General features: G+C 35.7%; 1 protein-coding gene across 7 annotated transcripts; it reads right to left on the reverse strand.

Annotated features, from left to right (window-relative positions):
* Nucleotides 1-1656: 1656 nt before the first annotated feature.
* On the reverse strand, nt 1657-19264 carry LOC132307888 (uncharacterized). Of its 7 annotated transcripts, none has more exons than XR_009482345.1 (7): nt 19058-19264; nt 18798-18904; nt 18215-18701; nt 17984-18082; nt 10222-11219; nt 9971-10115; nt 1657-2303 (listed from the first exon to the last, which is right to left on the reverse strand). XR_009482345.1 is itself a non-coding variant. In XM_059805762.1 (7 exons), exons 5-7 carry the CDS (start codon nt 10681-10683, stop codon nt 2016-2018), a joined length of 690 nt encoding a protein of 229 aa, XP_059661745.1. In that variant the 5' UTR covers nt 10684-11219; nt 17984-18082; nt 18215-18676; nt 18798-18904; nt 19058-19264; the 3' UTR covers nt 1657-2015. The 7 variants fall into 7 exon arrangements, 1 of the variants encoding a protein (XP_059661745.1); XR_009482346.1 differs by having other exon boundaries at nt 10359-11219; nt 18215-18676; nt 19058-19263; XR_009482347.1 differs by having other exon boundaries at nt 9971-10047; nt 18215-18676; nt 19058-19263.
* Nucleotides 19265-20782: the final 1518 nt, after the last annotated feature.

The raw sequence follows: 20782 nt of genomic DNA on the forward strand, positions 1-20782 counted from the left end.
AACTCACATAAAATTAGTTAAATTTATCCGACCATACACATAGACAATTTTGATTTTAAGAAAAATAACCACACCGCAGAAGCAACGTTTAGAAAATTTCTTTAACTAAAAAAAAAAAAAAAAAAAAAAAAAAAATGAACCAACGTTTAGAAAATTTAGACAGAGTTCCAAAATTATGCAAACAAATACTCAGTGGAGATATACACACAAGAGAGAGAAGATAAAAGTAGGAGACACATTGACATTGTAATGTTGCTTAAACCTCTCCCAACAGGCTGTAATGAAGAAGCTGTATTTTGCTTTTGGTGCCCAAAGGGAACGGTATGCAGACAACTGATTGTATGGTCACTAGAGGGTAAAAATAAACATTTGGAGTGTGAGTGAAATATAGATAATATTCTAAAAGTGAAAGTTAAAATTAAAATTTTTATTTAGGTGAGATTTGAACCTAAGCTAAAAGGGTGTCAATGTAATTTGTCAAAATATTTTTGTTACTTTTATATGAATCATATTAAATGCAAATATTTATTTCTTTAGGTCAAAGATTATATAAATGCTTTACACTTTTAGTGTTAGTATAAAACATATTAAATATAAATATTTATTTTTGTAGGACACAGATTATATGAAAACTATACAATTTTGTTTTTAGTACTAATCATATTAAATGTAATTTCATATTTTATGTAATGCTTTCAAATTATTTATTTATTCTTCCTAATAAATTTTGGTAAGGAATTTCTAATTTTTCAATTATACATATAAAATCATTTACTTTTACTTTTTCAAATATGTTTGTTTTTTTTTTTTTTTGGTCTATGATGAAACAAAATATAATATATATATATATATAGCTTTTTTATTTTTCATAAAAAAAAAAAAAAAACTGGTCCCCACTATTGTTTTACACTACTTTGATTATAGAAAAAATAAACCTAATTTATATCAACTTTTTCTAAATAGTAAATATTTTTTAAAAAAATTATCTCTTAATAACTCTTGCATCATTTTTATCAGCCATGGTAATTTTACATTGCCTAGTCTTTTTAATATCATTTCATTTATTGACAAGAGGGTATTATAATATTTTTATGCGAACATGGGATATTTGCAACAAATTAATTGTATAAGGGAGTTTTATACCACAAAGAAACTTTTGTGCATTATATTGATAATAGATAAGTTTTTTTTTTGTACTTAACACTTAATCCTATATACAATTAAATGCAAACAATATACGCACTGTATTGTTTTGATGAACACTAGCATTTTGAATGAAGCGCAGTATATACGAGCACTATGGTCATGTAAACGCGTACGGACACGTCTGCACATCCACGAACAATGTTACTCACACAAGGTATGAATCTTGACTCTATTGTTTATGTTAACTCTCTGGGTTAAAAAGTTAAAACAAACAAACAAACAAACTGATCAGTTGATCTACAAGATCAAACTTAAGTGTTCAGTTTGAATTGGTTCATATTGTTTATGTGCACTCCCTAGGTTAAAACAAATTTCTGTAACAGCATCCTCATGATGATTGAATTTTCATTATAAACAAACATGTATATGAACTCTATAACATGTTACTGACTTCTTTGAATCCTGTTAGATCTCGAACTTCATAAAAATGAAGTCGTGTTAGAAAAAACCTTCCAAAAACAAGTCCAACACTTGAACAAATAAATAACACGTGTTCAAGATCAGAAATCATAACTTCATAGCCAAAGATCATGTTTGATAACCCAATTCATGAGCTACTTGAGATCCTATAAGACAACCCAACACATTAACATGATAATAACAGTTTGAAAATGTCGAACTGAAACTATGTTAAGCTTTCCATAGCAAATCATAGATGCTTATCTCTACTTTGGATTGCAATCCCTGCAGATACATTTCCGAGCCTTTTAGATAATAAACAACGAGAACAATAAATAATCACTAGAAATTGTTTCCCTCTCAACCAGTAGACATGGGACTCGGAATTTTTTTATTTCTTTTTTAAATAACTAAAGAATCACTAATTCAACGGTTGCGGGTAATCTTGTTTTTAGCTGCCTGGCATGCTTTCTAGCAACTTCCATCCTGTACAGTTTCGGTGAATGATACAAACTACGGGGATCAATAATTATCTTCTCCAGTGATGCAGCAACTTCAAGTATATGCAAGACGAGATCAACTTCGGGGTTGCTACTCCCATCAAACCCAACAAATTCCACCACCTTAAGGCAATGATGATGACATTTAGTTGCCTCTTTTACAGCATTTATATATGCACTTTGATCAGGCCTTATAAACTGCCAGAATCACAAGAGAAGGCATTATTTGCAGACAAGGTTAAGAATATAACAAACTCTTACACCAATACTAATTTGTAATTTTCAGTACTTTTCTATTAAGCGGTCCCAGATGCATCTGCCATAGAGGAAGATAATCAGATAAAAACTTGTTTAAAAGGAAGACCAGATAAAATAAATAAGAACAAACTACACAGTGAATAGGAACTAGAATAGTTGGTCGACACGGGAAGATTTGGTTAAAAGTATATTGCATTTTGTCAGATGTGATAGGAGCCAGTTGTAACATACCAAATTTTCTTTTTCTCGATAATTTTCTTAAAAAATCAACAAATGACCTTGTTTTTACATTCCCATTGTGATTAAAGTGCTCATCTGTCCCCCACAATGACGAGGGTTAGAGTTCTGAAATCAGCCTATCCACCTCTTCCAGACCTAGTTAAACGTAGGGGCCATGCATACTGGGTACGACCTCTTTTTTTCTTTTTCTTTTTTCAATGGTGAATCAAGTTATGCAATTGGGTTATGCAACAAACTATTGTCATCAAAAGCAATGACACAAACTAATGTCGGACAGTTTTCTCGACATATCCCTGGAATAGGTCAATCATATCGGTTCAATTCGAGAAGACCCATTTCTTATTTATTTTTTTATTTTTATAAAAAAAACGGAAACAAACAATTTCAGACATCCGTAGCCACTACAAAATTTAACAACTACTCATCCATCTTGCATTTGTAACACCAATTTACAAAGATTTGTTGCCTCTTTCTTGTCAGTAGTCAAGATCCTACCAAAACAACTGTCCCCCCCCCCCCCCCCCCCCCCCCCCCCACCAAAAAAAAAAAAAAAACCACCACCACCTAAAGGGAACCTTTGGTAATAAGCCAAACTGCCCTGCTAGGAATGGATATCAACATGGTATCAGAGCATGATTTGTAAAGCTTTAAGTTTGTGGTTGAAACCTAGGGCAAGTTTGTATAAACCCGGGTGTGAAGGGTTTTGAAGAGATTCCAAGATGAGATTTGTTTGCAAGGAAGTAGCGTCAATCACATCCACACGTACCGTGGATCCACTCTATGCCTTCCATAGCTTATAATAATTTGTGATGATTGTATGGTTGCTTTTTCTATACATCTCAGAAGACGGTAATCTTTTTAGAAGTTTGTGCGTTAGAGAGGTGGTTTTCTACGTATTTTGTTGCTGTTTTTGTTTCTGAGGATTGTATACCCAGAAATTGTTTGATAAAATGTCTGGCTTAAAGGTGACTTCAAAAGAAGTTGGGTCTTCTCCTAGTCTGACTCCAGTATTGGGAGATAATAGTGATCACCATCCAGGCCTTTGTATTATGACTGTTAGGCTGGATTAGACGAACTATATAGAGTAGGCTCAATCTACTCGTATGCATATCACTGGTCGTAGGATGATCGACCATATCGAAGGGACTATCGCGTATCCCTCCAAGAGCGATCCTGAATTCAAAAAGTGGAGTGCAAATAATGCACTAGTTATGACGTGGTTGTTGCAATCCATGCAGCCACAGATCAGCAAAGGGTTTCTGTTTGTGAAAACAACTAAAGAGCTATGGACGACTGTGGAAGAGACGTATTCCTCGGTTGGTAATTTTGTAAAACTGTATGAACTCTAACAACAAATTTCAAGATTCAAGCAGGAAGACCAAACTCTTGCTACATATTACCACATTCGACGTGGTAAATGGGAAGAGTTAGATCACTACCAAGACTACACACCTGTGTGTGCAGCTGATGTTAAAGCATTTTATGCTATGGTAGAAAGGAATCGAATCTATGAGTTCTTTGGTGGTCTGCATCTAAGATATGAGCATGCTAGGGTACAAGTGTTAGGCAAGTATCCAACCCCTACTTTTGTTAGATATGTGTTTTCGTATATCCAGGCTGAGGAGAGTAGAATGAAGGCTATGTCTGCACCTGTATACACTAAGCCTGAGCCAGAAGTTCCATTGTCTAAGAGGTCTGCTCTTGCCATACAACAATGGAACAAGCCTAATCCTCTAAAAGGAGGGAAACAGGTTGACAAAAGCAAGTTGAGGTGTGATCACTGTGGGCATACGCGCCACACTAAGGAAACATGCTAGAATCTACACGGTCGCCCTACTCTAGCTCCTGCTAATGCGAATGCTAGGCCAAGGCCTGGTCTATTTAGGGGGTTATCTACGGCACATACTGCAGAGCGTGAGACTGCTTCTATTGGTCATGCCTCCTCAGGGCCACCGAGTTCTTTGTTCGGCGCTGAACTTGATGCTCTCCGACATTTACTAGCACAACATTCCTCCGTTTCCACCTCTAACTTCGCACAGACAAGTACCTCTCATTCAGCACATCAGGTTTCCACATTATCTGGTGGACCACCCTGGATCATTGATTCAGAAGCCACTGATCACATGATTGGTATGACATCTGATTTTTCTTCATATAGTTTATGTCTTTGTAAGGACAAGGTTAGAGTGGCTGATGGAACCTTTGCCTCCATTGCAGGGAAGGGCACTGTTTCTGCCTCTCCTAATCTTACCTTATTCTCTGTTCTTCATGTCCCAAAGTTTACCAATAACCTCCTTTTTGTCAATCACATTACAAAAGGCTTGAATTTTAGTGTAACCTTTTTCCATCTCACTGTGTGTTTCAGGACTTCGACACGGGGAAGACGATAGGAAGTGGACTTGAGGACAATGGCTTGTTTTTGCTGAACGCGAGGCCAACTTCTTTTTATGTTGCAAATCAATCTAGTGTTAGGAATAGTAATGTCAATAAAGATCTGTTAACACGATGGCATAATAGACTAGGTTATTTACCTCTTCCTGTTTTGAAGAATGTGCTTCCCCAGTTTGCTTATGTTGAATCTTTTGAGTTAAATTGTGAAACATGCGTTCTTGCCAAACAATGTCGTCTTTCTTATCCTACTAGTATTGATAAAAATACAGCTCCTTTGTAGTTTGTTCATTCTGATGTGTGGGGTCCTGAATCTACTACTTCGTTACTTTTTTGTGTTTGTTGATGACTTTAGTCGATATACTTGGCTTTATCTTATGAAACCAAAGATGAAGTTCATTCCATTTTTAAAACCTTTCATGGGATGGTATGTACTCAGTTTGGTTGTCTCCTCAAAATCCTTTGATCTGATAACGAATGAGAGTTTATGTATGGTGGCCTTGCCTCCTTTTTTGCTAATAACAGGATTGTCCATCAAACCTCTTGAGTCGATACACCACAACAAAACAGTGTAGCCGAAAGAAAACATTGTCATATTACGGAGGTGATCCGTTCTCTTCTAATTGGGATGGGACTGCCTAAAAGTTATTGGGCTGATGCAATCTTAACAACTATATACCTTATCAATCGCATGCCTTCTAAGGTTCTTGGCTATCAATCCCCCTTCTCTGTCTTACACCATGACACTGCCTTGTTTAATGTCCCTCCGAAAGTGTTTGGTTATGTTTGTTATGTTCACATTCATCATCACAAGGGCAAAATGGACCCTAAGGCAATCCGATGTGTCTTTCTTGGATACTCCGTCACTCAAAAAGGGTATCGATGTTATAACCCTACCACTCATTGTCGCTTTGTCTCCATGGATGTTACATTTTTTGAGTCTGTTCCTTTTTCCACTGCTCGGGATTCTTTACAAGAGGAGACTACTATACAAGTAGAGAATAAGTCGTCCATTCAGAGGGAATGACCTTTCTTTGCCTGTTCCCATTCAGGAGGAGCTTCTTACTGAGGTGCCTTTGTCTAGTCCTCCTAACACTAATGATTTGTAGCAGGGAAAGCAGCCAATTGTCTCCACTAGGAGGGCAAAACAAGTTATTGACTCACCCCAGGACCAAGAAGTCTCTCTCGATCCAGGTAATTCCTTAGTTGACATTGATATTGCTGATTCTTTTCCCAATAGCATTCCTATTGATCTTGATATCCCTATTGCCTATCATAAGGGTGTTCGTAGTTGTACAAAGCATCCCATATCTAAGTTTGTATCCTATAATGCCTTATCCCCAACATATCGTGCTTTCACTTTGTGTATCTCCTCTGTATCTGTTCCTCCTAGTGTTTCAGATGTTCTCAGTCAAACTCTATGGAAGAAAGCTATGCTTAAAGAAATGAAGGCCCTTGAGAAGAATGGTAATTGGGATATTGTTCCATTACCTAGGGGTAAGAAACCAGTAGGCTGCAAATGGGTCTACACAACAAAGTATCATGCAAACGGAACAATGGAGAGTTATAAAGCTCGGTTAGTTACAAAGGGCTTCACTCAGACCTATGGAATTGATTATCTGAAAACATTTGCCCCAGTTGCCAAGATGAACTCTAAACGTGTTCTTTCTTTGGCAGCTAATTTGAATTGGCCCTTACATCAGCTGGATGTAAAGAATGCTTTCCTTCATGGTGACTTGGAGGAAGAGGTGTATATGACTATGCCACCAGGGTTTAAGCTTGCTAATGGTCAGAATTTAGTGTGCAAGCTAAATAAAGCTTTGTATGGGTTAAAACAGTCGCCACGTGCTTGGTTTGAGAGGTTCAACAGTACTGTGAAAAGAGTAGCATACACACAGAGTCAGGCAGATCATACTCTCTTCATCAAGAAGCACCAGGGCCGCACCATTGCCCTTATTATATATGTTGATGATATTGTTATCACTGGAAATGATTTAGAAGAGATTCGTTGAATGAAGTCATTCTTGGAGACAGAGTTCGAGGTTAAAGACCTTGGATCATTAAGATAATTTCTTGGCATCGAGGTGTGCAAATCGAAGAAAGGGGTGTTCATTTCTCAACGGAAGTATGTGTTAGATTTGTTGGCTGAAACAGGTAGGCTTGGAGCTAAACTGATTGATATTCCCATTGAACAGAACCATAAGCTTAATGATGTAGATGGAGACCAATTAGATGATGTGGGAAGATTTCAGCGATTGGTTGGGAGACTGATTTACTTATCTCTCGCGCGCCAGCATATTGCCTACGTTGTTAGTGTGATTAGTCAATGTATGCATGCTTCACGCACACCTCACCTTGAGGCAACTCATCATGTTCTTCGCTACCTCAAGGGTTCACCTGGTAAGGGGATATTGTTTGGCAGCCATGGCCACTTGCGTGTTGAAGCCTATACTGATGCTGATTGGGTAGGGTCTGCGACAGATCGACGATCTACTTCAGGATATTGCACATTTGTTGGAGGTAATCTTGTTTCATGGCGAAGCAAGAAACAATTTGTAGTAGTTAGATCTAGTGCAGAGGCTGAGTTCAGATTCATGGCACATGGAATCTGTGAGTTGTTATGGCTACGTACGATGTTGGGTGAGTTGGGTTATCCTATTCGCGAGTCAATGAAGTTGTATTGTGACAACAAGGCTGCTATTAGCATTGTCCACAATCCAGTTCAACATGACAGGACAAAGCACATTGAAGTCGATCGACACTTCATCAAGGAAAAGCTTTGTCTTGGGCTGATTTGTACTCCATACGTCAATACACATGATCAAGTTGCTGATGCTTTAACTAAGGGTGTGAGCAAGACTTGCTTGCAAAATATGTTAGTCAAGCTGGGCAAGATAGACATCTTTGCACCAGCTTGAGGGGGAGTGTTGTCAGGGGCTTATGTGTAATTTCTGAAACTTGTTATTATAAATAGAATGCGGTGGATGAAAGCCTTCTTTCTCTCTTTCCCCATCTCTCTCTTTTTTTCTCTCATCCGCTTTCTTCTCTTTTTTTTCTTCTTCTTTATCACTTACTTTTGATTTGATTATATCTTAAAGTTAATACACACCTCAAACTACCTTGCCTAGAATCCTCCCAAACCCATCCACCTCCCCAACCACCCTCTGACGATACAACGCCGCCATGAATTCAACGTCTTCCTTCTCCCAATCCTGAAGTGATCTCACAAACTGCAACTCCCAAGTCGTCCATTTGCTATGAAGGCAATAAAAAACAACTACCAAGACTGTCAAAGCATGACCATCTAAAGATATCCAAAACAACCTCGGGAAAACACTTGCTATTGGCCTATCCCCACACCATGGATTAGACCAAAACCTATTCTGCCTCCCACATCTCACCCAGAACCGGGTATGTTTGGAAAATTCAATGCCCTCCCCCAAATTCAAGAAAAAAGTTTAAATAACAAGGGACTTATATTTGCTGTCTTACCTATGCAATTAGTGGCCAAACTTCAACTTCATAGCAAAATTCACTCTTTTCCAATAACATTACAACGATATCCAACCAAATAATGAGTCCTATTTACAGGTTTTATCATAAAGAATAATAATAAAGACAAAAACTACTTACCAAAAAGAAAAAGAAAATAAAGTTATAGAACTCTTCAGACCCAACACTAAAAGAAATAAAACGGCAATACGATAGCTTGGAGCCATTATCCTTTGTGCAATGGTAAAAGACCAAGCTGATAGATGTGACCTCTGTTTTAAGGCTAAGATAACCACTTCATTTATTAATGTGACAGGTCAGATTTTTGCATGCAATCTGCCTTACCAACACCTTACATTGGTGGCTATGAGATGAGCCTTTTCAATTCTAAAACCATTGCTACTTTGATGCAAGAAGATGAAACAATTTTATTTATATAATCCCTAAACTTATATAAGTGCAATTAGTACATGCATACACAGAATTTTGCTGCTTGCGAGGTCCAACAACCAAATGACCATGCAAATGTCCAATTAATGAATAAACAATAAAGAGTAAGGCGGGAATCCCATGTTCAGATTTATCATGAAATTCTCATTGAAAGCTAGCTCCCTATAATTATCAATTTTATCACTATATACTTAGCATTAGGTACAATTTAATTTTATTTAGGTAATAACTTATTGATGTTGTTCAAATTCTAGTAGCATGTTTCAAGACTTCCAACTTTTTTTTTTTTTCATTTGTAATCAGATATTAATCACATGAAAACACATTGGAGCAGAGAAGTTAATCAAGATAAAGAGTGGTAGGATCAATGAATCTCTTTATAAAATAATGTTTACATTCTGATGATATATTCCTTCTCTCTTTTCTTTTCCTTAATTTCCTTTTTCATAATTGAGGACAATTTAAGATATGTGCCTCTTTCTTTCAAATTCTTATATTTCTCAGCCTCTTATCCCATTCCAATCTCTCTGTCTACTTTTCCCTAACTTTTGATGCATAGCTATGGTAAATTCAGAAGGCCTCCACTAAAGATTTACTCAGGTTACTCATCGTATAAGCTCAAAGCCACAAAGCCACATCTTTATCAAAATAAAGGGTGTATTTGGAATATTATTTTTTATGAATGCCTTACTTTCAATTGTTATCTTCTTCATCTTCATCTTGTTCTTTAAATTTAAATTGGGTACAGCAAAATATCAAGTTCGATATATTTCCTCTTTAAAGTTGTTGATGAGAATTTATTTGCAGAAGCAGAGTGGCAGGGTGATGGTCCCTTTCACCTCCACAGCCTCATCAACAAAGATCTTATATTCTATCATATGCGTCTATGCTTTCACCTCTCCCTCTCTTCTTCTTCTATCTCTTCATTTAAAGTTTAGTTAAAATCATACACGTAATTTAAAAATAATAATAAAATCAATCAATAATAATACTTCTATCAGCAAACATACCTTAAATTACAAAGAGATGATACTTACCCGAACAGAAAACTCAGACAAATTAGGAGATGCCTTAATCACAGAAGTCAAACCAATAAGGCTGTCACCACCATTTCCTATGAAAAAAATTTGCACTTCCTTGAGTACCTAGCTTGCAGCAATACTTGGGGAGCATATGATATTGCTAACAAAAAGAAAACACAAGTTGATAATGATGATGCAACAAACAAAACCCAAAATAATAATAATAATAATAAAATAAAAATCAAGTAATGATTGTGTATTCTAACCACATAAAATGCTAACTTGAGCTTTTCTATTTGAGGAATATAGCTGGAATGCTTGTAAGATCTAGAAACAAAGGACGTAGAGAATTGTCCCCCAATAGATAGCTCAGAGAGTAGAGGAACGTTCTTAAAATGCACACCTATATCTTTTCCCCAATAAGTGAATGAAACAAGATTTATAGCAGAAATTTCCAGATTTTCCAAATGCCAGCAATGAGATATCTCTAAGCACTTCAACTTGAGTGATGGACCAGCAATTTTTAGCTTCACTAGATAAGTTGTACCCACAATGCCTAATTGTTCAAGAAATGGACAGTTGGATAGGAAATTCTCAAGCACCTCCCCCATGATATTAACACCAACCAAACGAAGGGCTCTAAGGGAACAAAAGCCAGCTGCAGAACCAATAGTCCATGACACATGATGACTGTGTGAAGTCCTACAGAAGAATTTGAAGTTTTCCATGCTAGGAAGATGGTAAAAATGATGCCAATGACCGGGAGTAACGCCACCAAACACATCCAATTCAAACCTTTGAACACCCTTTTCCAATGCAAACTTAATCCAATCATATAGATATCGTGAGGGTACTGCCCATGGAAATCAAAAGAAATCCTCATTTCGTCTATACAGGGGCCAAGATGCAATTTCAAGACTTCACTAACCCAACTTACATACGTAGTACGCTTTTCGTCAAGTTTATGTGATGAAGTATCATCCATCGCAGGAACTCTCATTCGTGTCTTTGAATGAAAGTTGAAACGACAAGTATGCATTTCATCAAATTTAGGTGATGAAGTACCATCCTCTGCAGAAGCTCTCAGTAGTGTCTTCGAATCAAAGTTGAAACTACCAGTTACATATCTCCAAAAATATCTCCATCTGCGTGAGAAAATACTAGTACATGCAGCTTCCTTAAGCGTCAAAAGAGACAGGATGGCAATAAGGATTTCATCTGGCAATCCACTAATTCCATCCTTTTTCATATGCTGCTCTTTTATCTGAAGTGAACATCCAAATAATCATAAACACAATAAAAGGAAACATCTTCGACAAAAAAATGGAAACCACTACTCTATTAATATATTTAAGGACCAACATACATACATTCGGAGATGAACGAGTATTTATACACGAAAAAAAAAAGAGAGCATTTTTTAAACTTAAAAGACGAAAACAATGACCAAAAGAACATCATAAGAGTTTGTTTCCGGTTGTCTAGGTAATCAATGAATCTTCTTTTGGTGTGTAGAAGAGACAAACACCCATTGTTAGGACTCAAACCTGAACTTCCCACGTGGGAGGAAGAGTTGAGACCAGTGAAGTTAAACGCTCGATAGTTGTGAATGAAATTTGTGTAATAGTTTTGGCTTCCATTGATTATTATTTTGTTTTCAAATGTAAAGGAAAATTCGGATTAACAGAGACCCTACAAAGATGTGATTATAAAGTTTTGGGTTATGGTGTACCTTAGGCACATATGATCATGGGTCTTGAGATGGATAAAGAATATATAGTTACGTATTACTTATCAATATATATATATATATAGTTGCGTATCATGATGAGGTATAGTTACCTATTACTTATCAATATATATATATATATATATGGGCAAAGTGCAGAAAATCCCCCTCGACTTGTAACATTTGCTAATAAACCCCCCTCAACTTGTAGCCCTTTCCAATAAATCCCCCTTGTCTATTTTTTACCAAAGAACCCCCCTCAACTATCGAAGGGGAGTAAAAGAGTTGAAATTTGGACCAAAATGCTCTTTTATTTAAATCTTAATTTTCTCAAACTTCAAAAATTCGTATCTCACAAACCGTACATCCAAATATTGCAAATAATATATGCACGGAAAGCTTATAAAACAAGGATTCCAGAAATATAAGATTAGTTTAACAAAAATTCATAACCAGAGAAATAGACAATCTAAAAATCTACAGCAACAATCTTATTTTATTTTATTTTTAATAAAAATGCTCGGGTTATTTGCAAGAAAATTTTCAGAATTATTCATTTTCATATGGAGCATAACATATAAAAAAAATTAGCCCCAATAAAGACCGAATATTTTTTTTTTTATTTATTTTTAAATAGTGAGCCAATAAAAGAATGAAATACTTTGACGAAATAACAACTCTTTTACCCCCATCTTTGGTAAAAAATTATACAATGGGGATTTATTGGAAAAAGGCTACAAGTCAGGGGAGTTCTTTGGTAAAAAAAATAGACAAGGGGGGATTACTGGAAAAGACTACAAGTCAAGGGGGTTTTCTGTACTTTGCCCTATATATATATAGTTACGTATCATGATAAGGATTACACATGGCACAGTGTTATCAAAGGCCCAAGGCATGCTAGGCGCTAGAGGTCCTTTGGAGTCTAGGTACAAGGCAAGGCACAAAATTGAAAAATTAAATTACTATTAAAGCATATCCATATTCCATATTAAAGGCGCAAAAATTGTAAAAGACTCTTTAATGGGAGGATTCTCATCAATTTTTTTATCTACATATGTACAACCTTGGTCCCCACCCTCACACGATATGCTCCATCTGGTAGATTTGCCCATTTAAGAAGCATGAGTGAAAAATGTAGAGGGTGGAAGGCCAAAGCTGTGGTGGAATCTTTCTCGCTCAAATCTATATATTGAAGATCAAAGCAGATTACAGCACTTTCAAGTTTCTTGCCTTCAGAATTATTTAGTCAATGGTATGAAGTTTTATTGTACTTGTTCAAAATATGAGTTTCCCAAATTAGGTTCCTTGGTCAAGTTTTATCGTACTTGTTCAAAATATGAGTATTGTTTCGCAGACAGTGTTGTTAAAGATGTGCTTAGGCTCCTGGCATCTATAAGTGCAACAATTGCGCTTGTTGTGTGCCCAAGTGCGCCTTTGAAAACATTTGCGCCTTTAATATTTTATATGAATATTCTTTAAAACTAATTAATTTTTCACTTTTGTCCCTCGCTTCACTCAGGCATATGCCTTGCGTTTCGCCTAGGCTCCTCTAATGCCTTAGTGCACTTTGGGCCTTTGTTAACACTGGTGACTGATTAAATGAGACTTTTCTCCCGTATCTTCAAAGACTCCTTTAGAATTGTAATGGCATTAGTAGCACACTGTGACCTAGGGTTAGACCAAATGGTTGTGTAAATACATAAATGCATAATTTAATCTATATTATGCAGGTCATTATTCATAGTATATAAAACAATGGGTCTTGTATTGTTTTTGACTAATAAATATAACATGTTAACAATTTTTTGCATGGGTATTGGGTAATCTGGTAAGTCTATGTGCATATTCCTATGGTATAATATTTTATAGCATTCCCGTGGAAAGCTATTTGGCGCTCTAAGGCTCCTCTCAAGCTGGCCTTCTTTGCTTGGACATCGGTACTGGGGAAGATTTTGACTCAAGATAATCTGAAGAGGAGACAGGTTGTGATCAATTGTTCTTGCATGTGTTTGAGAAATGAGGAAACTGTTGATCATCTTCTTTTGCATTGCCTTATAGCTTGGGACTATTGGGTTATGATGCTTTGTTCGGGGTCCAATGGGTTATGCCCAGGTCTTCCAGAGGTTTGGTAGAGGCTGGAGAGGTTGTATGCGTCTGGTGGTGCTTATGACTTGAAAGAAATAGGCGATCTTTTGAAGGAAAGGAGACCCCTATTGGCATGTTAAAGTTGTCCATTATTACTACTCTTTTTTGTTGGGTTTTTGGAAGAAATTGTAAATCCATGGATGAGATTGTTGATTTGTTGGGCTCTTTGAGAGTATAGAGGCCCTTTTAGGTCTTGTGTTGTTTCAGAGGGATGCGTCCCCTTTTGAACGCTTTTTTCCTACATCTTTACTTATCAAAAAAAAAAAAAAAACTATGTCATGGTCTTAAATTTCTTTATTCCCATTTAAGAAAGATTTAATAATACACAAATCCTTGATTAGTTTAAATAATAACCTCTCTCTTGGTTTATTAATATTATGCATTGGACTTGGTGATGGATTTGAGGCTAACCTACATGCGTCACTATTGGCTTTGCCCACATGCTTGTTTGCTTACTATTATGCTTTTTTGCCTTGTATAGTATCATTTATATTCATTATATATTAAAGCACGTTAAAGTATAATGGTAGTACAGTTTTTTTTTGCATATGACAGTGATAACATTTATACAAAGATTTGATCTTGTTTCGAGAAAATTATACTAGATTGGTTGGGTGGTGTTGCCAAAGTGGTTCTCATTCATGAGATTTATACATTTATATGAAGATTTGATCCCATTTTAAGAAAATTCTACTAGGTTGGTTGAGTGGTGTTGCCAAAGTGGTTCTCATTTGATTTTTTTAGTTCAAAGGTTATTTGGATCCAAAATTGTATTTTTAGACTATAACAAATAATAACCGTCCAAATGAGATTTTTATTTGGTTCAATTAAAAAATGTCACATTGCAATGTATAAATGTTGTTGCGAGAAATAACCACAAACTAAGAAACAATCACGAAACACGACAGAAAATAAACACGCAACACAGAAAGAACACAAAAGTAAGCATGCATCCACGATGGAGATTCGCTGAAAGATTTAACTATGCAAGAAAAAAAAAAATGAGATTACAAGTTCTTTTCTACGATTTTTAGTATCTAAGAATCCAGGCACGGTATAAAATGTTGTTGCGAGAAACAACCACAAACTAAGAAACAATCACGAAACACGACAGAAAATAAACACGCAACACAGAAAGAACACAAAAGTGAGCCTACATCCACGATGGAGATTCGGTGAAAGATTTAACCATGCAGGGAAAAAAAATTGAGATTACAAGTTTCAGTCCCCAAAGGGCCAAACTCTAGCAATCGCTCTCTTTTCTGCGATTTTTAGTATTTAAGAATCCAGGCACGGACCCACAATAGGACCAGGACCAGTGGGGGCATCCGCACTAAATTTTTTATTTTTTCATTTTATAATTTAATTTTTTGGGAATTTATGAATATGCCCCCACTAGAAATACAATTCGCCCCCACTAGAATTCTTATTTTGCATTTTATACTTCAAATGTTTGGAAATTTATGAAGATGCCCCCACTAAAATTTCAATTCTCCCCTATACTTCAAATGTTTGGAAATTTATGAAGATGCCCCCACTAAAATTTCAATTCTCCCCCACTGGAATTCAATTTTTTTGCATTTTATACTTCAATGTTTTGAGAATTTATGAAGATGGCCCAACTGAAATTACAAAAATGGACCCACTATATAAATTTGCCCTCACAAATTAAAGTACGTCCAAAATTTTCTGGGTCCGTCACTTTCAGAATCTCTCACTTCAAACCTAAAAGCCCTTATATTTTAGGCTACAAGAGAATACTAAATAAGGTTCATAACCCGTCGTTGGACCCGAAACCAAATTTGGGCCACAACCTCACAGTGTATAAATTCGAAGATTCCTTTGCCAAACGTTTTTAAATTTTTATACATTTGCATTCTTATATATTGGCTTTGGCTTTCTAATGAAGTGTCAAAAATTACTGCATATTACATTCTCACACAAAGGAGAGGGTATATTGATGCATTTGGAATTTTATAGGGCTTGACTTTTGATTAAATTAGCTTTTTTCATTACTCTAATTGTAAATAAAAAAGCATGTTTTGTTATGTCTCAATAGTCATGAAAGCTTCTAATATGAATACAAACTTTTCTTCAATCTAGACATTGACTAAGACCAATTTTAAGAAATGGAAACAAGACCTACATATTGTTCTTAGGTTCATAGATCTAGCCCATAACAATATGGAAGATAACCTCCTAAGCCGACTGAAAATAGCTCTTATGAACAAAGAGAAAAATACAAGAAATATAGGGAATGGGAGCGAGCTAATTGCATGTCTATTGATGAAAAGGTCTATCTGACACTATCTGTGGGCGAGTTCTTGAGTGTTGCAAAACAATCTCATGATGCCGCGAGACAAAAGTTTGTAAAATCATATAAGGCTTAAAATATAGACCTAACAAACAAGTATGAGGTATAAAATGGTAATGGATATAGATTCTAGATGTTCCCACCTCCGATCCTTTCCTAGTTGAATTGGCTCTCAATTCTCTTCCACTCCAATATGGACAGTCTATTCCTACCATCCAAGTTAGTTTTGAGACTAACTTAAGTGGTGTCATTTCTGATTTATGGTGGATTGACAATGTACCTTCTATTCATGTTACTCAATCTTTACCGGGGTTTTATATGTCAAACAACACCAAATAAAGATGAAGTAAATGTGTTCGTAAGAAATACTCCCTCTGTCCCAAAAAGAATGTCCATTTTTCCTTTTTGGGTTGTCCCAAAATAATTGTCCACTTTCCTTTTTCAAACAATATATATTACATCTTTTCATATATATCCTTAGAGTTTAAAATTTCAAACTTGAATATTCAAAACTTAAAAAGACAAGTTAGTAACTTTCCAGGAGGGACAATACATATGGCTCACATGTCCCCTTAAAATTTTCTACTCCCCAAAAAGGACATTCTTTTTGGGACAGAGATCGTAACATGAAAGTTGCAAGTTGTAGTGAGTCCACAAGGAGTTGTTAGGGTTCAGTGAAAAGTTATTTAATTTAAGTGTCTAAGATGTCTGATATTCTTTTGAATCTAACAAAAGTGAATTTTGGTTGATGGATTATATAAATTGTGTTCAATCCTTTATAGCTTTAAGTATGGAAAATGATGTTTGAGTATAAAATTCATCCATATTTTGATTTAAACAATTATGTTATAGGAAAGAATTGAACACTTAATAAAAGACAAAGGGTAAATTACACTTGCCTCCCCTGAGGTTTGCTATAAGAACACTGTGTTCCCCTGTGGTTTTCAGAATAACACTGAGCTCCCTTGAAGTTCATACTTTTGTAACAGTTTCCCCTTGCCATCATGGTCAATGACGGTCAATGTTGTTTCTTGATGACATCATCAAAATAAAATTTCTAAAAGGCAATTCTACCCTTATAATATAACTGAAAACACAATTGTCCAATTAATGTCTTCTGAAATTACATGTCTACAATCACTTGCCCTCTCATTCCAATTGTCCATTCTCACTTTTATTCTTCTACCTTGTAGAAACTCTAAGCTTGTACCCATCACAGGCTACCACTCCACCACCTTTTATGGCAACCTTCATCGACTAATAAGCTCATATCCACCACACAAAAAAAGAAAAAGAAAAGGGGGCTCTGTTTCTCTCTCTAAAACTCTCTAATCAATCACACCCCAAAAACATAAAAAAATAAAATAAAAATCTTCAGCTCAGCCACACCACGCCACCACCACTGTATGCAACAATCAAATTCTTGCATCTTGAGTAACTTATTTTTGAAATTCTACTGTTTCTTTTAAACTTTCCTCAAACTTAGACCTCTTTAATCCACAGCTCCAAATTGAATATCAACATATTCTCTTTAAGGAACTAGATATTGCAACTGATTCAAATATTAAAATAGAATTGAAAATTAATAGAGGTTGGCTAAAAGAGACCGTCATTTACTAATACAAAGATGGCTTTAGCAGGTATGTTTAAATGAATACATTTATAATAGTGTCTTATAGCACGTGTATGAAGTTTTATTGTACTTGTACAAAATATGAGTTTTCCAAATTAGTTTTCAATTTGAACTCCAAAAAAAAAAAAATGTTGAAACAAAAATTATTTTTTTTCATGACAACAATTAATTTATGCGGACGTTTCGTTTGGAATGGAAAGAACTCACCTTTTGTTCATTGAAAGAAGAGGTACACCGTGCTATCTTCCTCCTTTTAATCGTAAAGTTGTCTATGCCTTCCATAGTTTATAATAATTTAAGTTACGACTGCAAAAACAAAGAGCACAATCACAAAACAACAGAAATCATGTATCACTGTAAAGATTGAGACTTTGTGAAGCACAAAAGGAAAATCCAAGTAACCAATTGCTACCAGATTAAGATTGAGATTTTGTATACCTGCTTTTCTAGGACCATTCAAAGATATGGCCCAATATATCTGGCAAGTCGCGCTATACGTCAACCCAAGATGCGTCTTCCTCTCCAGGACTTCGAAAAGGTACTTTTGGAACACCAATAGGCATTAAATGAAAGAAAAAAGAACTAAGTACTATATTTCACTTTGATGTGGAAACGTAACAATTTGTTTATTGTCTTTATAATATGGGTCTTTATCATATTTTAGCCATAAATTAGAAAATTTCATAAAGGAAGACAGAATGAATAAAGGAAAATTATTACAAATAGGTCTTTCCAATGATGAACAAGTATGGACGTATTCGTTCATAGGAAATGATATTAACCCCCCATTGCGTATTGGTACTTATCGAGTATAGAATAAATCTGCTTCTCTTTGTTCCTACGAACAGAATTGTTCCATTATTACCAACAGAATCGAAATCTCCCCTTATTTGCTTTCGCCTAGAAAAAATAATTTATGTTATTACTGCAAAAATAAAGAGCACAATCACAAAACGACAGAAATCATGCCATCACTGTAAAGATTGAAACTTTGTGAAGAACAAGAGGAAAATACAAGTACCCAATTCTCTCTGTTCGTCTTTCAATGGTGTCTCTTGCCACCACCAAAAATCCTAGCAAGCACCCTTGTATACCTGCTTGCTGCTAGGATAGATTTTTGCTTTCGCCCTAAAAATAATAATAATAAATAACAATAATTCAGAAGTTGTAAAATCAACAAATTGGAAAACGAACACAAAAAAAAAAAATATATATATATATATATATATATATATATATACGTGCGCTGAGATTTATTATAGATCTAGAGAGAGAACTTACCCACAGGGGATTGGATTGAGAAAATCGGCACCTGGAAAACAAGGAGAATCAGACTCAATCCCATGTCTGGAAGGAAAATTTGAATGGGCCGGTAAAAGCCTCGTGCACTCGTGAAGAAGTTCAAAAGTTATGGATGTATGTGTATGGATGACAGAGGGGCGAGAGCCGAATAGGCTATGGCACACACCCAAGCCAAACAAGCCATGGGACAAAAAGGCCCAAGCCTAATGAATAATAAACTCGTCAGTCCTAAACATATATATACCAAACTCGTCAGTCCTATATATACAAAAATAAAGAGTATGTACATAGGGGCTTGCCAACAACAAAGCCCAAATTAAGGAAGTTGTGGAACACTGTCCAACAAAGCAATTGGACCAGAACAGAAGCCCGTTTCTCGCCTTCGTCAAAGTGACGGTGGTTAAAAAATGCCCTGGGATCAATTGTAATATTAATTGTTTTTTATTAAAATAAAAACAAATTTGGTATTAACAAAATTTCATTAATCCCGTCATTTGAGAGAGAGCAAAGGTGGTATTTTAGGCCCCCGGAGGCTTGGCTTAGTTGGTAGGTGCTTGGCACTAGCTCACACTAGGCCAGTGTTCAATTCCTGCCAACCCCATCATCACCCCCGACTTACCCGGTGTATCCTTGGGACGAGGCTCTGCACCCCTGGGTTTGTAATCTAGGGTGGGTCCCGAAGGGGTCCTGCCTAAGGGAGTTTCTGGTGCTAAAAAAAAAAAAAAAAAAGGTGGTATTTTAAGATGAGGGTGTATATATATACTTTCACACAAGTTTTAGTAGACAAAAATGTCTTTATGGACATTTCGTCATTTTAATCTTACTAATTGTCTCAGCGTTGAAAAGATTAATGTAGAAAAGTATCTAAATTTTACCATTTCCTATGAAATCTAAATTCACATGACAAATTGATCAGTTGATCTACATGATCAAACTAAATTGTTTAGTTTGAATTGGTTCGTATTGTTTATGTGAACTCCCTAGGTTAAAACAAATTTATGTAACAGCACCCTCGTGATTGAATTTTCATTCTAAACAAACAATGTATCCATTAATTAAGAATTAACTCTATAACATGTAACTGACCTCTTTGAATCCTACTTAGATCTCGAACTTCATAAAACATGAAGCTTATGTTAGAAAAAGAACCTTCCAAAAACAAGTCCAACACTTGAACATAATAATAACACTCTGAAAATGTGGAACTGAAACCATGTTAAACTTTCCATAGCAAATCATAGATGCTTAGCTCTACTTTGGATTGTAATCCCCGCAGATACATTTCCAAGCCTTTTAGATAATAAATAACGAGAACAATAAATAATCACTAGAAATTGTTTCCCTCTCGACCAGTAGGCATGGGACTCAGGAACTTTTTTTTATTATTTTCTTTTTTAAACTAAAGAATCACTAATTCAACAGTTGCAAGTAATCTTGTTTTTAGCTGTCTAGCATGCTTTCTAGCAACTTCAATCATGTCTTCTCCATGATACGGTGATGAATAATTATCTTCTCCAGTGATGCAACAACCCAAATATATACAAGAGGAGATCAAACTTCGGTGCTGCTACTCCCATCAAACCCAACCAGTTCCACCACTTTAAGGCATTGATGATGACATTTAGTAGTCTCTTTTACAGCATTTATATGTGCACTTTGATCAAGCCGTATAAACTGCCAGAATCACAAGAGAAGGCATTATTT

This window comes from Cornus florida, unplaced genomic scaffold, assembly GCF_030987335.1.
Source record: "Cornus florida cultivar Cherokee Brave unplaced genomic scaffold, ASM3098733v1 CherokeeBrave_3.0.0_Hap2_Chr01, whole genome shotgun sequence".
Taxonomy (NCBI): Eukaryota; Viridiplantae; Streptophyta; class Magnoliopsida; order Cornales; family Cornaceae; genus Cornus; species Cornus florida.